General features: G+C 42.0%; 1 protein-coding gene across 1 annotated transcript in view; it reads right to left on the bottom strand.

Annotated features, from left to right (window-relative positions):
* The window catches only part of mylkb (myosin light chain kinase b), an 81,624-nt gene that overhangs the window by 48,407 nt on the left and 12,740 nt on the right, over window positions 1-20,477 (bottom strand). The window contains exons 7-8 of the mRNA XM_060074660.1: window positions 17,640-17,830; window positions 16,841-16,955 (exon numbers count right to left, since the gene is read on the bottom strand). Of these exons, the coding sequence (XP_059930643.1) occupies window positions 16,841-16,955; window positions 17,640-17,830 (306 nt within the window). The remainder of the gene's footprint in view (window positions 1-16,840; window positions 16,956-17,639; window positions 17,831-20,477) is intronic.

The following is a 20,477-nucleotide window of genomic DNA, read 5'->3' as shown; positions in this document are numbered from 1 at the left end:
TACCTGGGTGTAACTGCACATCATATCACTAAAACATGGGAACTGAAGTCGTTTGCGCTAACTACAATGAAAACAGAAGGGGGCAGAACAGCGTCACTTTGCAGAAGCATGTGCAGAGCAGTTCCTAACAGTAGCACGCAAGTGGGAAATAGAAGGAAAAGTCACAACTATAGGGACCGACAGCGCACGCAATATGATCGCTGCGGCTAGACTTTTGACATTTGAGCATAGCTCACATCCTACAGAGAAGCATCACGGTGAGCCTCTCTGACAGCGGATTTGTGCATGCATTGTCCAAGTCTCGCAAAATTGTGGGCCACTTCAAACACAGTCCGGCAAACACTGCGGAGCTTCAAGCACAACAAGCTGCCCTTGGACAGAAGCAGGAGCCGCTGGTCCAGGACGTTCCAACACGTTGGAATTCGACGGCGGATATGGTCAAGCGTCTGAACCGCAATCAAGCAGCAATAAAAGCAACCCTGGACCAACAGCAGCACAAACTCATTACGCTGACACCACCAGAAAGGTGCAAAGACTTGAGACTCTTCTAGAGCCCTGTCGGTTAGTAATCCATATATTCAGTATTAATAGGCCTATAGTTTGAAATAAAATGTAATTAATTAAATTGAAATTATATGTTACCTTTTTGTAAACTACCAACTTCTGTTGTAATAACTTAGTGATGTGTGTGTGTGTGTGTGTGTGTGTGTGTGTGTGTGTGTGTGTGTGTGTGTGTGTGTGTGTGTGTGTGTGTGTGTGTGTGTGTGTGTGTGTGTGTGTGTGTGTTTCATTCAACTGCAGGTATGTAACTGAGATCCTGGGTGGGGAGGCCTATGTATCCTGCTCTGTTGTACTGCCTGCCCTCTGCCACTTGCGTCGTGTAATGGAGGTCTCTGATGAGGACCCTGCATATGTGGTGCGATTTAAGACGGCATTCAAAGAAGACCTAGCCTCCCGCCAAGAAAAGACCAACAACGCATGGCTCAAGCTTGCAACGGCCCTGGATCCACGCTTTAAAGACTTGAAGACCCTGCCCAAGAGTGAAAGAGAAGAGGTGTGGACCACACTGGGAGGCATGCTGCATGAACAATCACCAAGAAGGTCTCCACAGACTTCTGAAGATGGGCCACCCAAGAAGAAAATGAGCCTGCTCCTACAAATGTGCTCAGATTCAGATTCTGATGAGGAGGTGCAGCCTGGCAGAGACATACACAGGTACAGGGCAGAGCCCTGCATTAGTATGGAGGACTGTCCATTGCAGTGGTGGTCTGCTCATTCAGGAGCCCATGACAAGCTGGCCCTGCTGGCTCGCAAATATCTAGCGACTCCTGCATCCACAGTTCCATGTGAAAGACTCTTCTCAGTGGCAGGCCACATCGTGCAAAAAAACGGTCAGCCTTACTTTCAGAAAATGTCAACCATTTAGTTTGCCTCAGCAACTGGCTAAAAGAAGAATAGCCAAGAGAGACACATTTTATTGTATGAAGGTGTGGTAGTTTGTTAATTTAAAAAAGGGAAAATTTACAACCAATGTTTAACCATTCTAAACTTAGCAATGGCTAAGATGCCCATAACGTTTGGGATGACTGTTATCTTTAAGTTTGATTAAAACAATTAAAATGTTATATGCTCATAGGCATTGCAAAGAGACTGGCACAAAACAAAAATTGAAATATGGTGTGGTATGTTTAAGTTCAATTTTATTTTTCATTATTAATAACACCATCATCTGGATTCTTTCATGAAAAAAAGAACATGCTAAATGCCTATATATCCACCTTCTGTCATTTATCTTTACGTTCCTACAACAATATACAGAGAAATTCAGAAATTCCGGGCATATTTATGAATGGTAATTAATCGTGATCAATCCACAGCTACCCTGTGATTAATCAGATTAAAAATGTTAATCTTTTGACAGCCCTAATTATAACTAAATAATTGTATATTTATTTAGTTATAATATATATTTTAATATTTAATTGATTCAATATTAAACCAATGCAACCAATGATTTTTTTCGACGGGGGAGGGGGGGCGGGCTGCGCAGGATTCGTCAAAACGATCCGATTTATCCGATTTTTGAGCAGACCCCCTCAAAAACTGAAACTAACCACGTTCCTTAAACCCAGTCTCACACGAGATTGTAGTAAAACTGCCCTCAGCGGAAAACACATTACAATAACGGCTCTAAACATGTGACACGCCTACCTTTTTTGGCCTATTCTTTTCAATGGGCCTGCGTCCACGTCACGTGACTGTCATGGTTGCTATGGTGGTTGCCATCGACTACCCCCCATATCTTTAAATTTTCCACAGTTTAGACTTGTAATTAATAAGTTACTTTTGAAATCAACTTGACTAATTTTTTTTAATCACTGTCTGGTTGCTTGTTACGTCACTCTGAGAGATGCGCACGGTCATATTTAATGTGGTTCTATTTAATGATATTTAATGAGATACGCAATACATTATAAACATTGTTTCTTATCAGTATTGTATGCATTATCGTTATCGACTTGTGTTCCTAAGATGCATGTGTCCCCCCGTTAATATACATTGCCATGGACTGTATTATGCGTTACGTGTTTAGTTTGCGTGTGTTTAAACAGATGGACGCACACACACGCGCCTGCATTCATTCATTCTTTTTAACACTCAAATGCGGTAAAACAATGTTTTCTCACGACCAAATACTCATCAATCCTAAAAGTTATGGGCATGTACACGATGTCTTTGTCAAGAAAATATGTGTTTGCTGTACGGTGTTTGCAGATGCATTGATTTAAAAGTACAACTTATTTCTGCTGTATCGGCTGTTCTTTCCCAAATAATTTACCAAGAATGTGTGGCTAGGTAGATGAGAGAAGCAAAGTGTATGCGCGAGGTGCACAAGCAACATTATGCATGCGCCCTTAAAATAGCATCTGAACAACGCGCCACTGACTTTAAATCAGGTATTTCCTGGTTTGTGGTGCAAGTGGTTTCTGAAACGTCAAAACAGCACCAGGGAACGTTTGCGCCAGAACACGCCTCCTCCTTTTGCCGAGCCGCCCCTTGGGGCGCAAGATCATTCCCTAATTTACGCGTGGCACGGGAGGGAAAAGAACGCTCTGCGCCAGTTGCAAACTAGCAACGACACATGCGCCAGTGATTAAGTCAATTGCGCCGGATGCAAGATAGGGCCCATCATGTGTGAGAGGTCATTCCTCCCCCTGAGTGTGTATTGACTATTTCTGGTGATTGAAATGCTCATTGCAAGCTTCCTATTTATTTATGCCTGTCCACAAGCAGGGACGCAGGAAGTGGGGTGCTCCGGGTGCTGCAGCACCCCCCTAGTGGACAACAGACGCAACTACAACACTTGAACTCAGGCAATGCCGCGTTTTTTTTTTTTTTTCTCCGTCATTCGATTACATACAGCACCCAGTGCCGCCGCTCTTATAACGTGCGCATCACGCTGCGCGTTATAGGAGCGTTTATTATTCCCCCCCCCCCCGTCAACAATCGTTTGCACCCCCCCCCCCCCCCCCGTCAACAATCGTTTGCACACCCCCCCCCCCCCCGCTCAACAATTCAGTAGTCAGCACCCCCCCTTCATATGACTTCCTGCGTCCCTGTCCACAAGCACCCCTCCTCCCTCCCCATATGGATATGGAGAGTTGTTGCCATGCCCCAGTTGTGGTGGTGTCATATCTATGAAAGAGGGCATTCAAATATACTACAATGATCAATTAGGAGGCCGAAGCACTAAAGGAAGTGATGCAATAGGTAACTTCTGAGTTCAGGACAGTAACAAGTAAGCTATAGACCTGGGGTCTCTTTTATATCAACAGGGGTCTCAAAGGACGCATACGATCATCAATTAAGGGATTAAATTGTGGAATAAGTTAAGTGCGGAAGTACAGAAAAGCCAAAGCATAAGTCAGTTCAAAAACAAATATAAAGACATCGTATTCACAAAGTACAGAAATTTAGAAAAGCCTCTGTAACATTGACATATGTAGACTGTAGTTTGTAATATACATGGTATTTGTATTTATATTTGTAATATCTATATATATAGTAACTTATAATATACATGTATAGGTATTTATAATGTAATATAGATTGTTTATAGTATATATATACATATATATAATTGTATATAATTGTATACAATTATATATGTAATTGTTTACAATATTTGTGTGTGATTATATTGACTATTTATAAATATACGTAGATATATATGCGTAGATATATATATATATATACACACAATTATTCTGTATTCTGTATTCATATTTGTATACATTATTATAGCTTGCATTTTACTGACATGTTGGTGACATCTATCCAAGCTAAATTGATCTATTAAGGGGTAGGACTAGATACGTTTTTTTTACTTCCTCCTACCCCCTTTCGAGCATGTAGAAAGTTCTTTTGTGTGTTTTTTTTTGTCTCTTTTATTTTTTATTTCATCTATCAATAATCAATTGATAATCATTAATTGATTAATAATCATGTTTTTTTTTATTGCTTGCATGTTCGAAATAAAGACAATCAATCAATCAATCAATTCCAGCCCTACAAGAAATTATTCAGCAAGTGCTTCATCTCGTTGCACCTCACCCAGCGGCTGGCTTGCAAGATTTTTGGCCTGAAGTCCTTCCCAGACCTACACCCTAGCCATACAACATTCATATCTTAGAATCAGGCCTCTCTTTAATAATGACAAAAAGTTATGAGAGAAATTCACATTAGGTTTTGGGTTAGGGTTAGGGCTGGCCTTTTTCCAGAGACCCAACATTTTCACAGAGTAATCCCAAGATACACCCTGGTTGAAGATCTAATGGACAAGATTGTCAACTAATTTAGATTAATTTCTAGCAAACGGCTTGTTGCCAATGCGTTTCAATGGAGCAGTTGATGATGCTCTGTGAGCCTTTCCTGTAGGGCTAGAGCCCCCAGTTGATAATCGTGTGTGTTCTTTGAGACCCTCTAAAGAGATAGCAGGTCTATAGCTTACTTGTTAATGTCCTCGCCTCAGTCACCTATTGCATCACTTCCTTTAGGGCTTCGGCCTCCTAATTGATCATTGTAGTATATTTGAATGCCCTCTTTCATATATATGACACCACCACCACTGGGACGTGGCAACAATTCTCCATATCCATATGGGGAGGGGGGGGGGATTTTGGGCAGTAGGGGTATGTACACTAGACATAAATAGGAAGCACACTCAGGAAGAGGAATGACCTCTCACACTTGATAACTTAATTAATTGTTTCAAATAACCCTGCCTCGTTTAATCAATGAGCTTGGTGTTTTGCTTTCACTAATAGGTTATAGGCCTAGGCTGTGTCACTACTAGGGGTGTGAACGGTTACAAAAAAATTGTTATTTGTTTATCAACACGGCGGATGCGCAAGCAGAATGATCGCAAAAAGAAAATTTGTCTGACCGGTTGCCAAGGTTATCTCTGTGTGATTCATTTGAGTTGCGGTGTTAATTAGGATATGGTCAGCTTACTGTTTCATTAAACTGTAATCAGAAAAAGAGGTTATATGCTATAGACCCTATAGTGTCTGTGGTATAAAGGCTGGGACGAATTTCAAATGATAAATATGTGCACTTTATGTTGAAAGTATATACGTTGCGATTCCCATTGAAATGAATGGCGCGGGGTGATTATTCTTCAAAACGAGTGCTGGTAAATCGTGAAAAATGAATTAAACTGTAATCAGACAACGCGGTTATATACTATAGACCCTAGTGTATCTGTGGTATAAAGGCTGGGATGAATTTCGAATTATAAATATGTTTACTTTATGTTGAAAGTATGGACCGTCGCGATTCCCATTGAAACAATGGCTTACTAACTTACTTACTAACAATGATTTACTAACCGGTTACACGTGTACCTGTGCACACCCCTAGTCACTGCAAAATCTGTGAACGGTGCATACATTGTGTACATAAATGTTCCTCATCAAAGCATCCCACTCCTATCACAGGAATCTAGAATCAATATGTTCGAGGCTTTGTTCAGAATATTCTGCATTAAATGCAGGATATATGCGTGGATATATGCGTTACAGAAAATGAAATAATGGCCAAAGTTTGTAAAGAAGTGCACATGGATGTTTACGATAACTGTGGGAAAGGGGAGGGGGGGTTGGGTGGAAGGGGGTGGTCGATGGCAACCGCCATAGGATTGTTGTTTTGACGAATCCTGCGCAGCCCGCCCCCCCTTCTGAAGTCGAAAATAATCTCCCGATTGAAATGCATTGCTTTAATATTGAATTAATTAGTAGTAGACCATGTAGCTATTTTAATTATAACAAGATCTGTATCTGACCATTGAAAATCGCCTCACACCAATCCAATCAACGAAGAGGGTTGTAACACCAAGTAACACAGTGTACTTTTTCCATGGGGAATGTGGTTCAGGTATGAAAATATTTAAATATTTATGATATAAAAAACTAGCCTATACGTAGGCCTACAGCATATCTTACATTTGACATATAGAGTTAGGCTACGTTTACACTATGACGGTCTGAACAGAAGACGCAAAAGTGGCGTCGCGTATTCACTTTTTATTCTGTGTTTAGACGAGCGTTTTCGGGAGGAAATCTGCGTGCATACGGTGACGCAAAAGTGTGCGGAATTCGATTGGGTATGCATGCCAGGCGGCTAGGTGATGCTGTGATACACTATCACACAACACCGCCATGTCTGAGCGCATGCGTAGAATCTTCCTTCTTCTCTTATCCGTGCCGCAAAAAACAAAAAGATCCATCTCTGTGTAGTAACACTATCTGTACATATCCTGTACATTTCGTGGAAAGATCCTGTACGCTTGTTAGAGCTGCCAGAGCAGCTCTAACAAGCGTACAGGATTTTTGTTTATTTCCTTTTACTGGCACATGTATGTGACGTAAACGCGCACGCGACGTGAGCAGATCTGAGCAATGTTTTGCGTCTTGGTAGTGTAGACGGAAACGCTACGGCGGAGCGTATTCAACTTTCCACTCTGGAGGGTGGTTTCAGATTTATGCGTTTTCATGCCCTAAAAACGCTGTCACCGTCTAAACAAAAGGCACTTCCGATAAAATATTTTGTCGTTTTCACCCGCAAGCGTCCTCGTGTAAACGGGGCCTTAGACTATTCAGTCCCTCCAGGATTTCGTTGGCCTTTTTTGAGATTGTTGCGGCCTAAAATGCCTGATGTTGCGTGAGGTTTTCTGGAAAGTTGCGATGAAAGTTAGTGTTTTTAATGTTTTGGTTGTAATTACAGTGCGGGAGGAAGTGAAAGTTGCGATAAAAGTTGAGATCTCCTGATGTTAAACATTAAGTTATCACTGCAATTTTCCCCGAGTAATTTGTCAAATATTAAGTTATTACTGAAAAAAACATTAATTAAAAGAACGAAAACACTGAGAAATGGTCCAATGAATAATTTATTCTTGATACGTCACCTGACGTCCTGCCTGCAGTTCTGTTTTTATGTTTCGCGGTGGCAAAATGCTTATCAATGGAAGATTTCCGCTTATGTTCCACCACAATATTGCATGAAGTGTAAAATAATTTTCCCCCGCTTTCATGTAGAATACAGGATACAGCTTTTACAATTTACACTTAGCACACGCTTTTATCCAAAGCGACTTTAATACACACATTGACACACCGACGGCAGAGTCAACTATGCAAGGAGACAGCCAGCTCGTCAGGAGCAATTAGGGTTATAGTCTAGTCGTAATCCCCATAGGCCCAATAGTAAACCCAGAAATGTTGAGTACCCCAAAGTTTTATTGCAGAAATGTCATCCATAGACCTAGTGGATGGAATTCGACTTGGTTGCTAAAAGTTGCACTTTGGGCAATTAGCATAATTAGCATAAATTGGCAATTAAGGCGAGACACTACAGGTGAATAGGGTAAAAGAAATGAATAAATAGATATCGCCATGAAACTTTCTGAGTTGATTACCTATATTAAGATGAGAACGTTTTGTTTGTATGTTTTTTTTATTTTTATGTTTACATATGCAAATGAGGCCCTATAAGGCCCCTAAATATGCTCTAATTTGCATCAACACAAAATCCGATCGTAAAGCCAGGCTCAAAATTATTTTTCCAAGGGGGACTAAGTTGGTGAAAACCTTTAATGAACCTTGTAGGAACCTGTACCTGCTGACCAGTTTGTTGAGCAGACCTACATTAAAGAAGGGAAAGGACAAGGTGGACTGAAAGGCATCTCAACCAATGAAGTGCAAGTTGCAGTGTGGATCAATTCCCATCCCATTTGCTCCCACCTGTCCCAGACAGTGGAAGAAATGTATGTAAATCAGGACATTCCAGAAAATTCAGAGGAGGAGAAAATTGTTCATGTGAATGGAAATGTGAAGCTGAGTAGATGGAAACATAAGGAGGAAGGTGAGATAAGACAAGAAATTGATCGAGGAGATCGCAATAAAATCATGGAGGAGTTTCAGCCTCAATCTTATCCGTTAAAAGAGAACCAGCAAATTCTTTACAACATCGTGAATGGACAAGTGGCACCAGACTCGGTGAACGTGCAGAATGCTCTTCACATTGGTGAACAGCAGAGCAAAGATTTTTCAGATTCTCTTCCTGAAGGCTTCCATAGCCCCATTGGTAAGAGAATCACAACCATGGAGGTGATGAAGAAAGTTTGACTGTGAAAGGCAAGCCTATCTACGACATGGAGGCCCTCTTTGCTCGACTCTTAGTCGTGGGGCAGCAGCTTGGCATAGAGTTGAAAGATGTTTTTGATCATGAGTTCAGTCTAGTTCCACCATCACTCATTGATCAATTTGGTTGCCTGAGGAAGGGTGACAAGTCTTTCCTGGTCAAAAGATTGGGAGTACCTGATGAAAATGTTCCACTTCCCAATGTTGTTCTAGTTGATGGAAGTCAGTTGCTCTATCACATTGTCTGGCCAGTGGCAGGTTCGATTAAGGACATTGCCACAAGCATCAATACACGCATCTTCAATGCCTATACCTTAGCTGGAGTTAATGAGACCCTCGTCATCTTTGACCGGTACAATGATGAACCTAATGCTAAGGATCAAGAGAGGAGAAGGCGAGGAGGAATTGGTGCAATTGATTATAAGCTGACAGTCAACACACCCCTTCCTTGTCGAGAAGCTGTGATGAAGAGCACATCAACTAAGACCCAATTATCGCACCTTCTGTGCACATTTGACCTCACCACTAATAACATCTTATTTGTGAACCACACAGACTGCATTGTGAAGCATGAGGAGGCTGACATCACCCTCATTAGCTACATGCTGCAAGCAGCTGAAGCAGGGGCTCTGACAATACGTATCCTAAGTGATGACACTGACGTATTTGTTCTGTTGGTGTACTGGGCATGGAAGGCCAATGTTCAATCAACAGTGCAGATGGAGAAGTGGAATGGCACCATCCTGGATATAAATGCCACCATCAGAGGATTGGGTGACAGATGTCAAGGTCTCCTGGGGATGCATGCGCTGTCGGGATGTGACACTGCCTCCTATCCCTGTGGGAAGGGCAAGACATCTGCGCTGAAAGTACTCCTAGGAAAAAACATTCCTGGTCTCAATACAGTACTTGGGGAACCTGATGCCACTCATAGTGACCTAAAAGATACTGGGACAGAGTTCTTTATCGCACTGTATGGGCAGAAGAAGGCCAAGTCGATGAATAACACTCGCTACCAGATCTACAGTCGCAGCAAAAAGCCTCCCAAACTTAAGAAGCTTCCTCCAACTGATGCCAACCTGATGCTGCACATACTGCGTGCTCATCTTCACGCCATGTTGTGGAAGGCTGCAGGTCAGAGAGGGAATCTCCTGCAGAGGCCAGAGACATCAGTAAGTTTGGGTGGGAGGTTGCTAAAGAAAGGGCTGTCATGCCCGCTCTTGCCATCCAGGCAGTGGCTCCAATAAATCTGCTTGATGTCACCAGCTGTAGCTGCAGCACATTGAAGGCCTGCTGCAAAGGAAACTGCAGCTGCCATGCTGCAAGTATCAGTTGCACTGACTACTGCAAGTGTGAAGGGGGTGAGGTCTGCTGCTGCAACCCATTCACAATACATGTACATACCCAAAAAGACCAAGAAGATGAGACTGAAGGGAATGAGGAAACAAATGATGAAGATGGTGAAGGCTATTGAGTGGGATTGTGTGGTTCTTGTTGTAAATATGTGTGTGTGCGTGTGTGTGTGTGTGTGTGTGTACTACATATAGTTATTTTACAGCGTGTGTGTGTGTGCATGCTGTTTGCAGTTATTGTATATAGTTATTGTGTGTATCCTGTAAGCATGCTGTTTAATATAATTTATTTTGCTGTATAATGGTCTTGTATATAGTTATTGTGTGTTTGTCTGTGTGCATGCTGTATAAAGTTCTGTATTTTGCTGTATATAATTATTTTGGTTTGTGTGTATGTGCATGCTGTATAAAGTTATTTTGCATCTTTGTATGAGATTCTATGAGATATGGCCGCCTTTGCATATTTAAACATTAAAATACCAAAAACATGCAATAATTTTTTTTCTCATCTTAACATTAAGTAATAAACTAAGAAAGTTTCATGGTGATATCTATTATTTAATTTTTTTATCCTATTCACCTTTGGTGTCTCGCCTTAATTAGCTTATAATGCTAATTATGCAAATTGCCCGAAGTGCAACTTTTAGCAACCAAGTTCAATTCCATCCATTTGGCCTATAGATGATATTTCTGCAATAAAACTCTAGGGTACTCAACATTTCTGGGTTCAAGAAATTACGAATAGACTTTTACGTGTCTTGCTCAGGGACACATCAACACTCAGCTAGGAGGAGATGGGGATTAAACAAGCAACCTTTTCGTTACAAGACAACTGGAGTGTAAGTCGGTTTCTCGGAGAGACGCTCCATTCTGAGGGGAGCTGTCAGCCCATTGCTCGGTGAAATCCCGGGCTGAAGCGGGGGTCTCCGGTCCGCTGGATCCCGTGGGAGAAAAGCCGCCTCAGCTCTACAGAGACAGCGCTACCATGTCACCAACTTGACTACAGGGTAACTCTGAACTGTGTTTGGTAGGAGACACACGTAGCTTAGCTGTGTAAACAAGTAAGCTTAGCCGCAACACAATATACGCTAGCCACTACTATTTCTAAAAACAATGACAAATCACCTCCTTAATATAGCCGCTGTCTAAACACATCGTATTCCCTGTGGAAAATGGCTGAGATACATCCAGTTAAAGAAAAGGAGCCCTAGAATGTGGTGGCTGGGCGACTTTCACCAAAGGAAGCAGTCCTGCCCATCTTCATCATGGAAAGGGAAATTCTATCTAAGGACGAGTCTATCAAAAATCCTGTGAGAGAAGAAAAGATTTTCCACTGCCTCATACAGGAGGTTCACCCTCACCACCTCAGGTCTGTCCAGAGTTGGAGCACTCTGGCGTATTTACCTGCATGATAGGGATGCAAGAGCTAAACTCCTTATGAGAGGAATCTCTGTTCGTGGCAAGCACATTCACCTGAAAGAAGAAAATCCCTTCAGTCTGAAATCACGCATGGCCGATCTAAATGCAGTTCAGATCACCATCAAAGAGCTACCAGAATCTGCTGATGATAGTGTTGTGATTGAGTTTCTGAGTCAAAGAGGGTGCAAGATTGTTAACAATGTCATGAGACGCATGATTCGCTATAAAAACCAGCTGACTAACTGTTCTAACGGAGAGCGGATGGTCTACATAGAAGCCACGCCCCCCAAGCACATTCCTCGGTCGGTGAAGTTGGGCTCACATTGGGCATGAAAAGAAGACCCATGGTAGAGCAAACGAACCAAACTTCAGTCCTGCCTCCCAAGAGTCAATCAGGGTTATAGAGGACACTTTCAACATGCATGTGGAAAAATATCCTTCAACCTCCAAGTATGAGACAGAGCAAACCGGGTCAAAGGAAAAAGAGCCTGAGATGGTGAAGGAGATCATCTCCCAAATCCCGGAGGGAAAAGGAGATGAGTCCCCTCCTGAAGCTCAAACCTTGACCAAGGAAAAAAACTGGAGGAAAAAGAAGATGCAAGCTACAGAATCTATGAAAATAAACGAGGGAAGACGGAACAAAACTGTCAAAAGGGACACCAGGCCAAACTGTCAACGATCCAACTCTTTTGGAAGTACAACAAAAGTTGAGAAAAAGCCTTACAGGCAAAGAGATCAAGAGATACCAGATCATTAAGTTCTGAATGAAGCATTAGCTCACCAGCAAAGAAGAGGGCTGACACAGTTGTTACTGACATAGTGGATGTTAAGAACCAGGAGGCTTCTCAACAGAGGAAAAGCCAACAACAAGGCCTCCAAGTCTCAACTGGAGCAGGTGCAACACTGGGGACGACCAACAGCCCATCAGGAGTAAACAGTCTGAAAGCTAAAGACACCCAGCATGAGAATTACCAGAAAACACCTGAGAAACAGAGTACCCTGGGGGTTCTTGCCCCTGATCTTAGAGGGTTAACTGACAGTTCTTGAAAACAACTTTAAGACACTCTTTACCACTCTAGAGTTATTGGAAGGAGTTCTGATTTTCATGACCTTGTGTACGTGCTTGTGTACCGCATCCATGTGTCTGCATGTATTGTCTGAGTGTGGGGGTATGAGTGTGTGCTATGGTGTTATGTGTATTTGTGTGGGCGTAGTTTCTGCACAAGTTATTGCAAGTTTGAAAAGTAGACTATTGTTCATTGAATGCCTTAGATTCTCACACTTACATTACACCTTGGACTATAAATGGAATGTGGTCATAACTACAGACTTGACTGAGGAGCTAATACCATTGGTGCATGCCCTAGTCTTCTGTACTGCCTCCTTTACCCCCTGGGCATTATCCTGGTCACTATCCCTAGCAGGAGATCATATGACTCGACCTTTTGATCTGTTGCCCTTATATAGCATAACCTTTATATACAGTGGTTTGGATGTATGTCTATGGGATTTGAATACTTGAAAAATAGCGATGATAGCCATCCTTGTGTTGACTATGTGGATAGTTTAAACTGCAAAAGCTACTCTCCCGACCAGGTGAAACACATCCTTAATAATAATAACTTCTCTCTTCTCCATTTAAACACTAGAAGCCTGCAAAAACATCATGATGATTTAGTTTCCCTCATGACTATTACTGACCATGGATTTGATGTGGTGGGCTGTAGTGAGACATGGCTGAATGAGAGATCACACATAGAATCTCTAAACATTGAGGGATACAGACTCATCAACAAAAATAGATCAGATAAAATTGGAGGTGGGGTTTGTTTTTATGTGAGGTCCAAGCTCAACGCTAGAGTGTGTGAGGATGTGATTATCGATGATGGTCTTTCAGACTCCCTATTCATTGAGATCAAGACTAGTAATACAAAAAAATATGTAATTGGAGTGGTCTACCGTCCCCCTGATTCAGATTTTAACTTGTTTAGGCTGAAACTAGAAGAACTCTTGTTTAATTTAAATAGCAAAAAAAATAAATGCCTAATACTTGGAGATTTCAATATTGATATAGCAAAAAATGATAGGGTAAAAAATGATTTCATTAACACCCTACACACATATTCCTTCTTTCCTACTATTAACACTTTTACCAGAGTCACACAATATACTAAGACCATCATCGATAACATTATCACCAACATACCAATTACGAGCTTAACATCTGGAGTAATCATCTCCGACATTTCTGACCACTTTCCTGTTCTGGTATCCATTGATCTAATGACCAAACATTTAATTCCAACGCAGAAAACAAAAGTTAAAACCATAAATGAAAGAACAATAAACCAACTTTGCCAAAATCTACAAAACAAAAATTGCGACACTATTTATCACTCCAGTGATCCCGATTCTGCATACAATTCCCTTACTGATATCATAACTGATTCTATCCATTGTACCATCCCTGAAAAGAGGTTTGTAAGCAGTACTAAAGTCCATAAGCCATGGCTGACACAGGGTATCTTAAAATCTATCAACCACAAAAATAAACTCTATAAATGCTACATAAAGGACCTTAATGATACTAACAAGGAAATTTACTCAAAATTTAGGAACAAACTCACACATATCATCCGGAAAAGTAAAAGAGAGCATTACACCGACTGCCTCAAACGATCTCTGGGGGATTCCAAGAAAACGTGGCAGGTAGATAGAGCCCTTGGTAGGGACAGGAAAGACTTAGTTCTCCCTGACACTGGTAGCTCTTCTGGTCAAGATGACCTTGCAAACCGTTTTAATAACAATTTTGTCTCCATTGGAGAATCTAGCTAGTAAAATTAGCCCACCCCTGGGAGCGTCTTTTACCCAATATCTATATGGGGAGTACCCAAACTCATTCTTCATGCGCCCAACAGATCAAAATGAAATCCGTACGATCATTGGGAACATGAAAAACTCAAGGACATCAGGAGATGATGAAATTAGTAGTGTTATCCTCAAGGCCATTATAAATGTCATCCTAGAGCTACTGGCTTACTGTGTAAACCTCTCCCTGTTCTATGGGATCGTACCAAAACTTGCGAAAACAGCAAGAATCATTCCCATCTATAAATCAGGTGATAAAAATGACATAAACAACTACAGACCCATATCAATCCTGCCTACACTCTTGAGAAGGTAGTGCACAAGAGGCTGAGTGGCTACCTTAATAAACATAACATACTTGTCCCCTCTCAGTACGGCTTCAAGAAACAAAGCACTACCTGCATGGCTATCCTTGATCTCCTAGAAAACATCAGTCATGCCATAGACAACAACAAACAGGCTATTGGGATATTTCTGGATTTATCGAAAGCATTCGATACTATCGATTTCAATATCTAACTTGGAAAGCTACAGCATTATGGGATCAGAGGTACAGCATGGAGATGGTTCAAGAGCTATCTCCAGAATAGAGAGCAGTTCGTACTTATAAATGACCATAGATCAGTACAGAAAACGGTCACTCTTGGGGTCCCCCAGGGTTCCATTCTCGGACCTCTCCTGTTCACCCTTTATATCAATGACCTAGACTATGTCTCTGATGCCTTTCATGAAGTGTTATTTGCAGATGATACCAACTTGATCCTGTCTCACTTGTCTTGCAGGAAACTGCAAACAAGGAGCTGTTAAAAGTGGACACTTGGTTTAAGTGCAACAAATTATCACTAAATATCAATAAAACAAACTACAATATATTTCGTTCCACAAAAAATACAAGTCATCAATGGCCATGTCATTGAAAGAGTAAAATCAACTAAGTTTTTGGGTGTAGAACTCGATGAATTTATCAATTTTAAAAGACACACTCATCAATTATTAAATAAACTTTCCAAATATGTTGGACTTTTTTACAAAATAAGACACTTCCTCCCACTTTCAACGCTCCTTACACACACACACACACACATTATTAAATAAACTTTCCAAATATGTTGGACTTTTTTACAAAATAAGACACTTCCTCCCACTTTCAACGCTCCTTACACACACACACACGCACACGCACATAATGAGAAATAACGCAGTTGACTAGAATTATTCTGATTACATATGATACGGGTTGAAATTTAATTTATGAAGGGCGATGATAAAACAAAATCGTTCTTCTCACTCTACAATTCTTCTGTCTGACTTCAGTTCACCACTACACCATCTGTGTCGCCATTTCTCCTTTTCCTCCAAACCATGTGTACGCATGGGTCAGAGTTTGCTTAGGGCTGCCCACATTCTCCCGTCAAGTTTGTTTTTTATAGATCACAACCTTGGCGTGGAAAGTCACGTACGCCAATTTCAGCCCCATTTTGTGCGTACGCAACGGTTATAAATGAGACCCCTGGTTTACTTCCTGCGGTGCGGATTGCGTTCTCACTGCAGGTGAGACAATCGATTGCACCAGCGTCCAGTGGAGCTTTTCCCCAAACCACGTTGTAATAAAAATTCACCACATTGTGTGCTTGTGAAATCAACTCTAGGTTAGGTTAGTTTAGCTGATCTGCTTAGAGTTAGTCTAGATACGCCTCTTCGAGTCATTCTATGTCAAGATAGGTAAAGTCCAGATTAGTTTAGTTTAGCTTGCCAGAGTCAAAGTTAGTCTTGTTTAGCTGTGTTGAGTCTAGGCTAGTCTAAGTTTGTCAGGTAGTGTAAACTCCTGGTTAGTCTAGTTTAGAGTCATGGTTGGTAAAGTCTACTCTAGGTTAAGATAGATAGACGCCAGTTTTGTAAGGTTTAGCTTGGTAGACTGATGGTTAGTATGAGTATAGGCTAGTATTGGTTGGTCAGGTAGAGTCAAGGGGGGTCTAGTTTAGTCTAGTTAAGCTTGATAGAGTCTAGGTTAATCTTGCTTATTCAAGCAGGAATTATGTTAGGCTAGTTAAGTTAGTCCTGTTATAATAAGTCTAGGTTAGCTGGTATATTTAGTCTAGGTTAATTTAATTTTTAAAGGTTAATATTATAGTCTAGTTTGGACTGGGTTGAGATTGTATTGTTAGTCTAGGTTGAACTGGTTTAGTAAGTCTAGGTTATCCCTAGTCTAGTTTAGTTGAAATAAGTCTAGTTTAGCCTAGGTTGGGCATGTATAGTTAGTCTACGTTAGGCTGGTATAGTTAGTCCTGGTTAATCTAGTTGACTCTAGGTAATTCTGGTCTAGTTAGTCCTGGTTAATCTTGTTGACTCTAGGTTAGAAAGGTTAGCTGGTTAGTCCTGGTTTATCTAGTTGACTCTAGGTTAGCTGGTTAGTCCTGGTTCATCTAGTTTACTCTAGGTTAGACTCTAGGTTAGCTGGTTAGTCCTGGTTCATCTAGTTGAATCTTGTAAAGCAGCTCTCACCGTCGTCTGCCACCAGGCCCACGGTGACGGGGATGGACTCCACGCTGGGTTCTCCAACTCCATAGATGTTGACTGCACGCACACGGAACTTATACTGACGCTCTGGAAGGAGGTTCTACAGACAAACACAAGATGAACCCATCAGTAGTCTGGCTCCAGACAACACACGATTCTCCATAGGACCGGCTTCCCAGAGTTTATCTGAGAACATTGGGTTCTCCGTAGCAGAAGGTTTTCCATAAGACATGGTTCTTCAACAACACAAGGTTCTTCTCCGTCAGCACAAGGTTCTCCATAACATAAGGTTCTCCAATAATGAACTGGTTCGCCCAAACACAAGGTTCTCTGTAACACATGGTTCTCAATGAATACAAAGTTCTTCTTAACACAAGGTGCTCCATAACACATGATTCTCCATAACACAAAGTGCTCCGCAACACATGATTCTCCATTGCACAAGGTTCTTCGTAACAAAAGGTTCTCCGTAACAAATGGTTCTCAATCAAAACAAAATTTGTCATAACACAAGGTTCTCCATAACACAAGGTTCTCTGTAACACAAGGTTTTTCCAGTAACACAAGTTTCTCATATATCTGAGAGCTAGCCTATCATCACACTCAGATGTCCTTTACTCTTTCACAGAGCAAGGAGGTGCTGTCGTAAATTCTTTGCATTAACCACCAAGTAATGAATAATTGGCTGATTGCTGAATGAATGAATAAATCCTCCAAATCATGAATGACTGCTATATCTAGTGTCATGATGTTGCAGGAGGAGTGTGAGGCTGTGATGGCCTACCTGGACGTTGTAGGAGGTGCTGTTGCAGGAGCCCAGGTCCCTCCACTGGGACCCAAGGCTATCCCACACCTCCAGGTTGTAGCTCTGGACTGCGCTGCCTCCGTCGTAGGTGGGGCCGTACCACGACAGGGTCAGGGTGGAGCGCCGCACATCTGAGACCGCCGGCACCTTGGCAGGGGGGTCCGGTTTATCTGGGAGGACACGTCAGTTCACAGGCAGAGTAAGAGCAACTCAAGTAAAGATACATTTGAACTCACTGTATCAGTGTGTTTGTCCCCATAAAGAAATATGATGCTACTCTTATTTGTGTCGTGCCGCAAAAATAAAATAGAATTTGTGTGATTTATTTTAATTGGGAGAGGAATTTAATTGAATTGAATTGAAAAAGTTTTTATTTCAAACAAGTAAATAATAAAAACTTTTTCAATTCAATTCAATTCAATTCCTCTCCCAATTAAAATAAATCACACAAATTCTATTTTATTTTTGCGGCACGACACAAATAAGAGTAGCATCATACCAGAGGAGCAAGACTGTTAAATGGTAAATCTTACCCACTATGGTGAGGTCGGGGTTAGTAAGGTTAAAGGATTTGGCTAAGGTTTGCTAAGACCTCAGGTTAAAGGTTCAGTTTGTAGAACTCAGTTTCACCTAGCTGTGAGGTAGGCGATTACCACCAACTGAATATCTCACCCCTCCCTTTCCAAAGACTACGGTGGCCTTTACTGGCCTTTATTGTTTCAGGTGTCCTTTACTGGCCTGTGTTGTGTCAGAGGTCCTGTACTGGCCTGGTTTGTGTAATTTGGCCTGTACTACACAACAATGGTATTAAAAAGAATCACAAATGGGTCGAAGCCATGGGGATAACACGCCCCCCTCCTTCCTACAACTCTTAGCTCAAAATGCTTTTTTAAAACATTCTCTCTAGAGGTTATGAATAAAGTGCTATTTTAAAAGAAAAAAAAAACATACACTCAATCAAATATACTCGTATTAATTATATTCTCAATTGATGACATGTCCGTTCTGCTAGATGCCCCTAAACTCAACAATTTAATTGTTGACATTGACTATGAGGAAATGTAAATGAGCCATGATTTCTGTCTCTCAGCCGATTATGCAGTGTAAATGTGTTCTGTAATTGGGCTGTTGGTTTTTTAACACAAGGATGCACGGCCCTGTTTGTTTTCTCCAGTAGTGCCCACAAAATAAGTGTTTCCAAGCCACCTCAGACGCTCAGGACTTCCAGACAGAGGCACAGTGAGAGTTATTATTGCTCAGTGGGGTGAGCAACAAAATACAAACTCGTGGATTTGTCTGTTTGGGGGCACTGTTGAAGAAATCTATCAGCCGGACACTCCTTTAGAATAGTCCTACCTACTGCCCAATATGTGACCACTGTGAGTTAAAGTTAATCTAAGGGTCATGTGTCCCCCCCTATGGTGAGCTAAACATGGCTGCCCAAACACAGCTCTGTGCTAGGAACCGGACAATATCCATGAACCCCGCCCAGTGCTCCAGTGCATTATCCATCACAAGCTGATCCTCTTAAAACATGGACACAATGGAGGACAGGGTAAATGGTGAAGGTCAGGGTTAGATTAAGGCAGGGGTCGGCAACTGGCGGCCCACAGGCCATGACTGGCCCGCCAGACATATTATCTGGCCGGCCAGATTATTCAGAAGCAGTGGCGCAAAAAGTGGTTCTGCACTATATGTGGTGCATAGGGGCGTCGCACCAGAGGGGGCGGCAAAGCGATGGACACATTTGTCACGGTCACGCGTAAGCAGCGAGGGGCTGAGCGGGAGTTCTTGGAAACTATGCAATATTAAATGAAAAGGAACCCCCCTCTATGGCCTATGCAACAACCCTGGCGACCCGACATGACGTATTTTTGATATTGCAGGTAGAGAAAGGCAGGAGCTGTTGTCAAAAGTCCACAAAAGATTTAAGACGCCAAGCTCTGAGACTTTGCTGTTTAATGCAAGCAGAGTCTCTGATGAGGCTACTTCGCCTACAGCTCTTCTAACGGTGAGTAGGCTAGGAACGGAGGTTTGTGTGAGTCAGTAAGCACCCGCCATGGTGCGTGTTAATGTGCAAGTGCGTGTGTGTGTGTGCGCACAGTCAATCACCATCCGCCGTGGTGTGTGTGTGTGTGTGTGTGTGTGTGTGTGTGTGTGTGTGTGTGTGTGTGTGTGTGTGTGTGTGTGTGTGTGTGTGTGTGTGTGAGAGTGCGTGTCTGTGTGTGTGTGTGTGCGGCCAGTCAGCACCCGCCGTGGTGTGGTTGTGTGTTGTGTTTAAAGAGTGGTTGGCTGCTTTTTTAGGTGCACACTACTGCCCTCTCTCCAGCATAGATAGGAAAGGAGGAGTGGCTTTACGCATGGCCTTTGCATACAATGAGACCCTTTCTACGGACACTTTTACCTGGCAGAACCAGGCTGACAACTGCGCAACTTTTTCACTTTATCTTCACATATAGGGTTATGATTAAGAGTTACTGGGGGACGAGATCAGCAAATCAAGTCATTCAAACACCAACGGGAGGCCCCCCGCTCGGCTACATTATGAATGAACTTATTTTTTCTTTTCATTTTTTTATTCAATAATCACAATCGCGTTTGCAGTTTATAACGTGATCAGGCATGACATTCCCGTGATTAGGGCATACACTCGTTTATATGTAGGCCTACGTCTTTCTAGAGTAATCTAGTGTGTGGTAGGCTAGGCATATGACTAAGCCCCAGCTGACGGGCCTGCGTCGCAGTTCCAGATGCATTTTCATTAATCAATTCCTCGGACTAACCTTCAATAATGTTCTGGCCCGCCACCTACTGGCT

The sequence above is a fragment of the Gadus macrocephalus genome, chromosome 16, assembly GCF_031168955.1.
Source record: "Gadus macrocephalus chromosome 16, ASM3116895v1".
In the NCBI taxonomy this organism is placed as follows: Eukaryota; Metazoa; Chordata; class Actinopteri; order Gadiformes; family Gadidae; genus Gadus; species Gadus macrocephalus.
The sequence above is the reverse complement of the archived record's forward strand: the minus strand, read 5'-3'. Positions and strand labels throughout refer to the sequence as shown.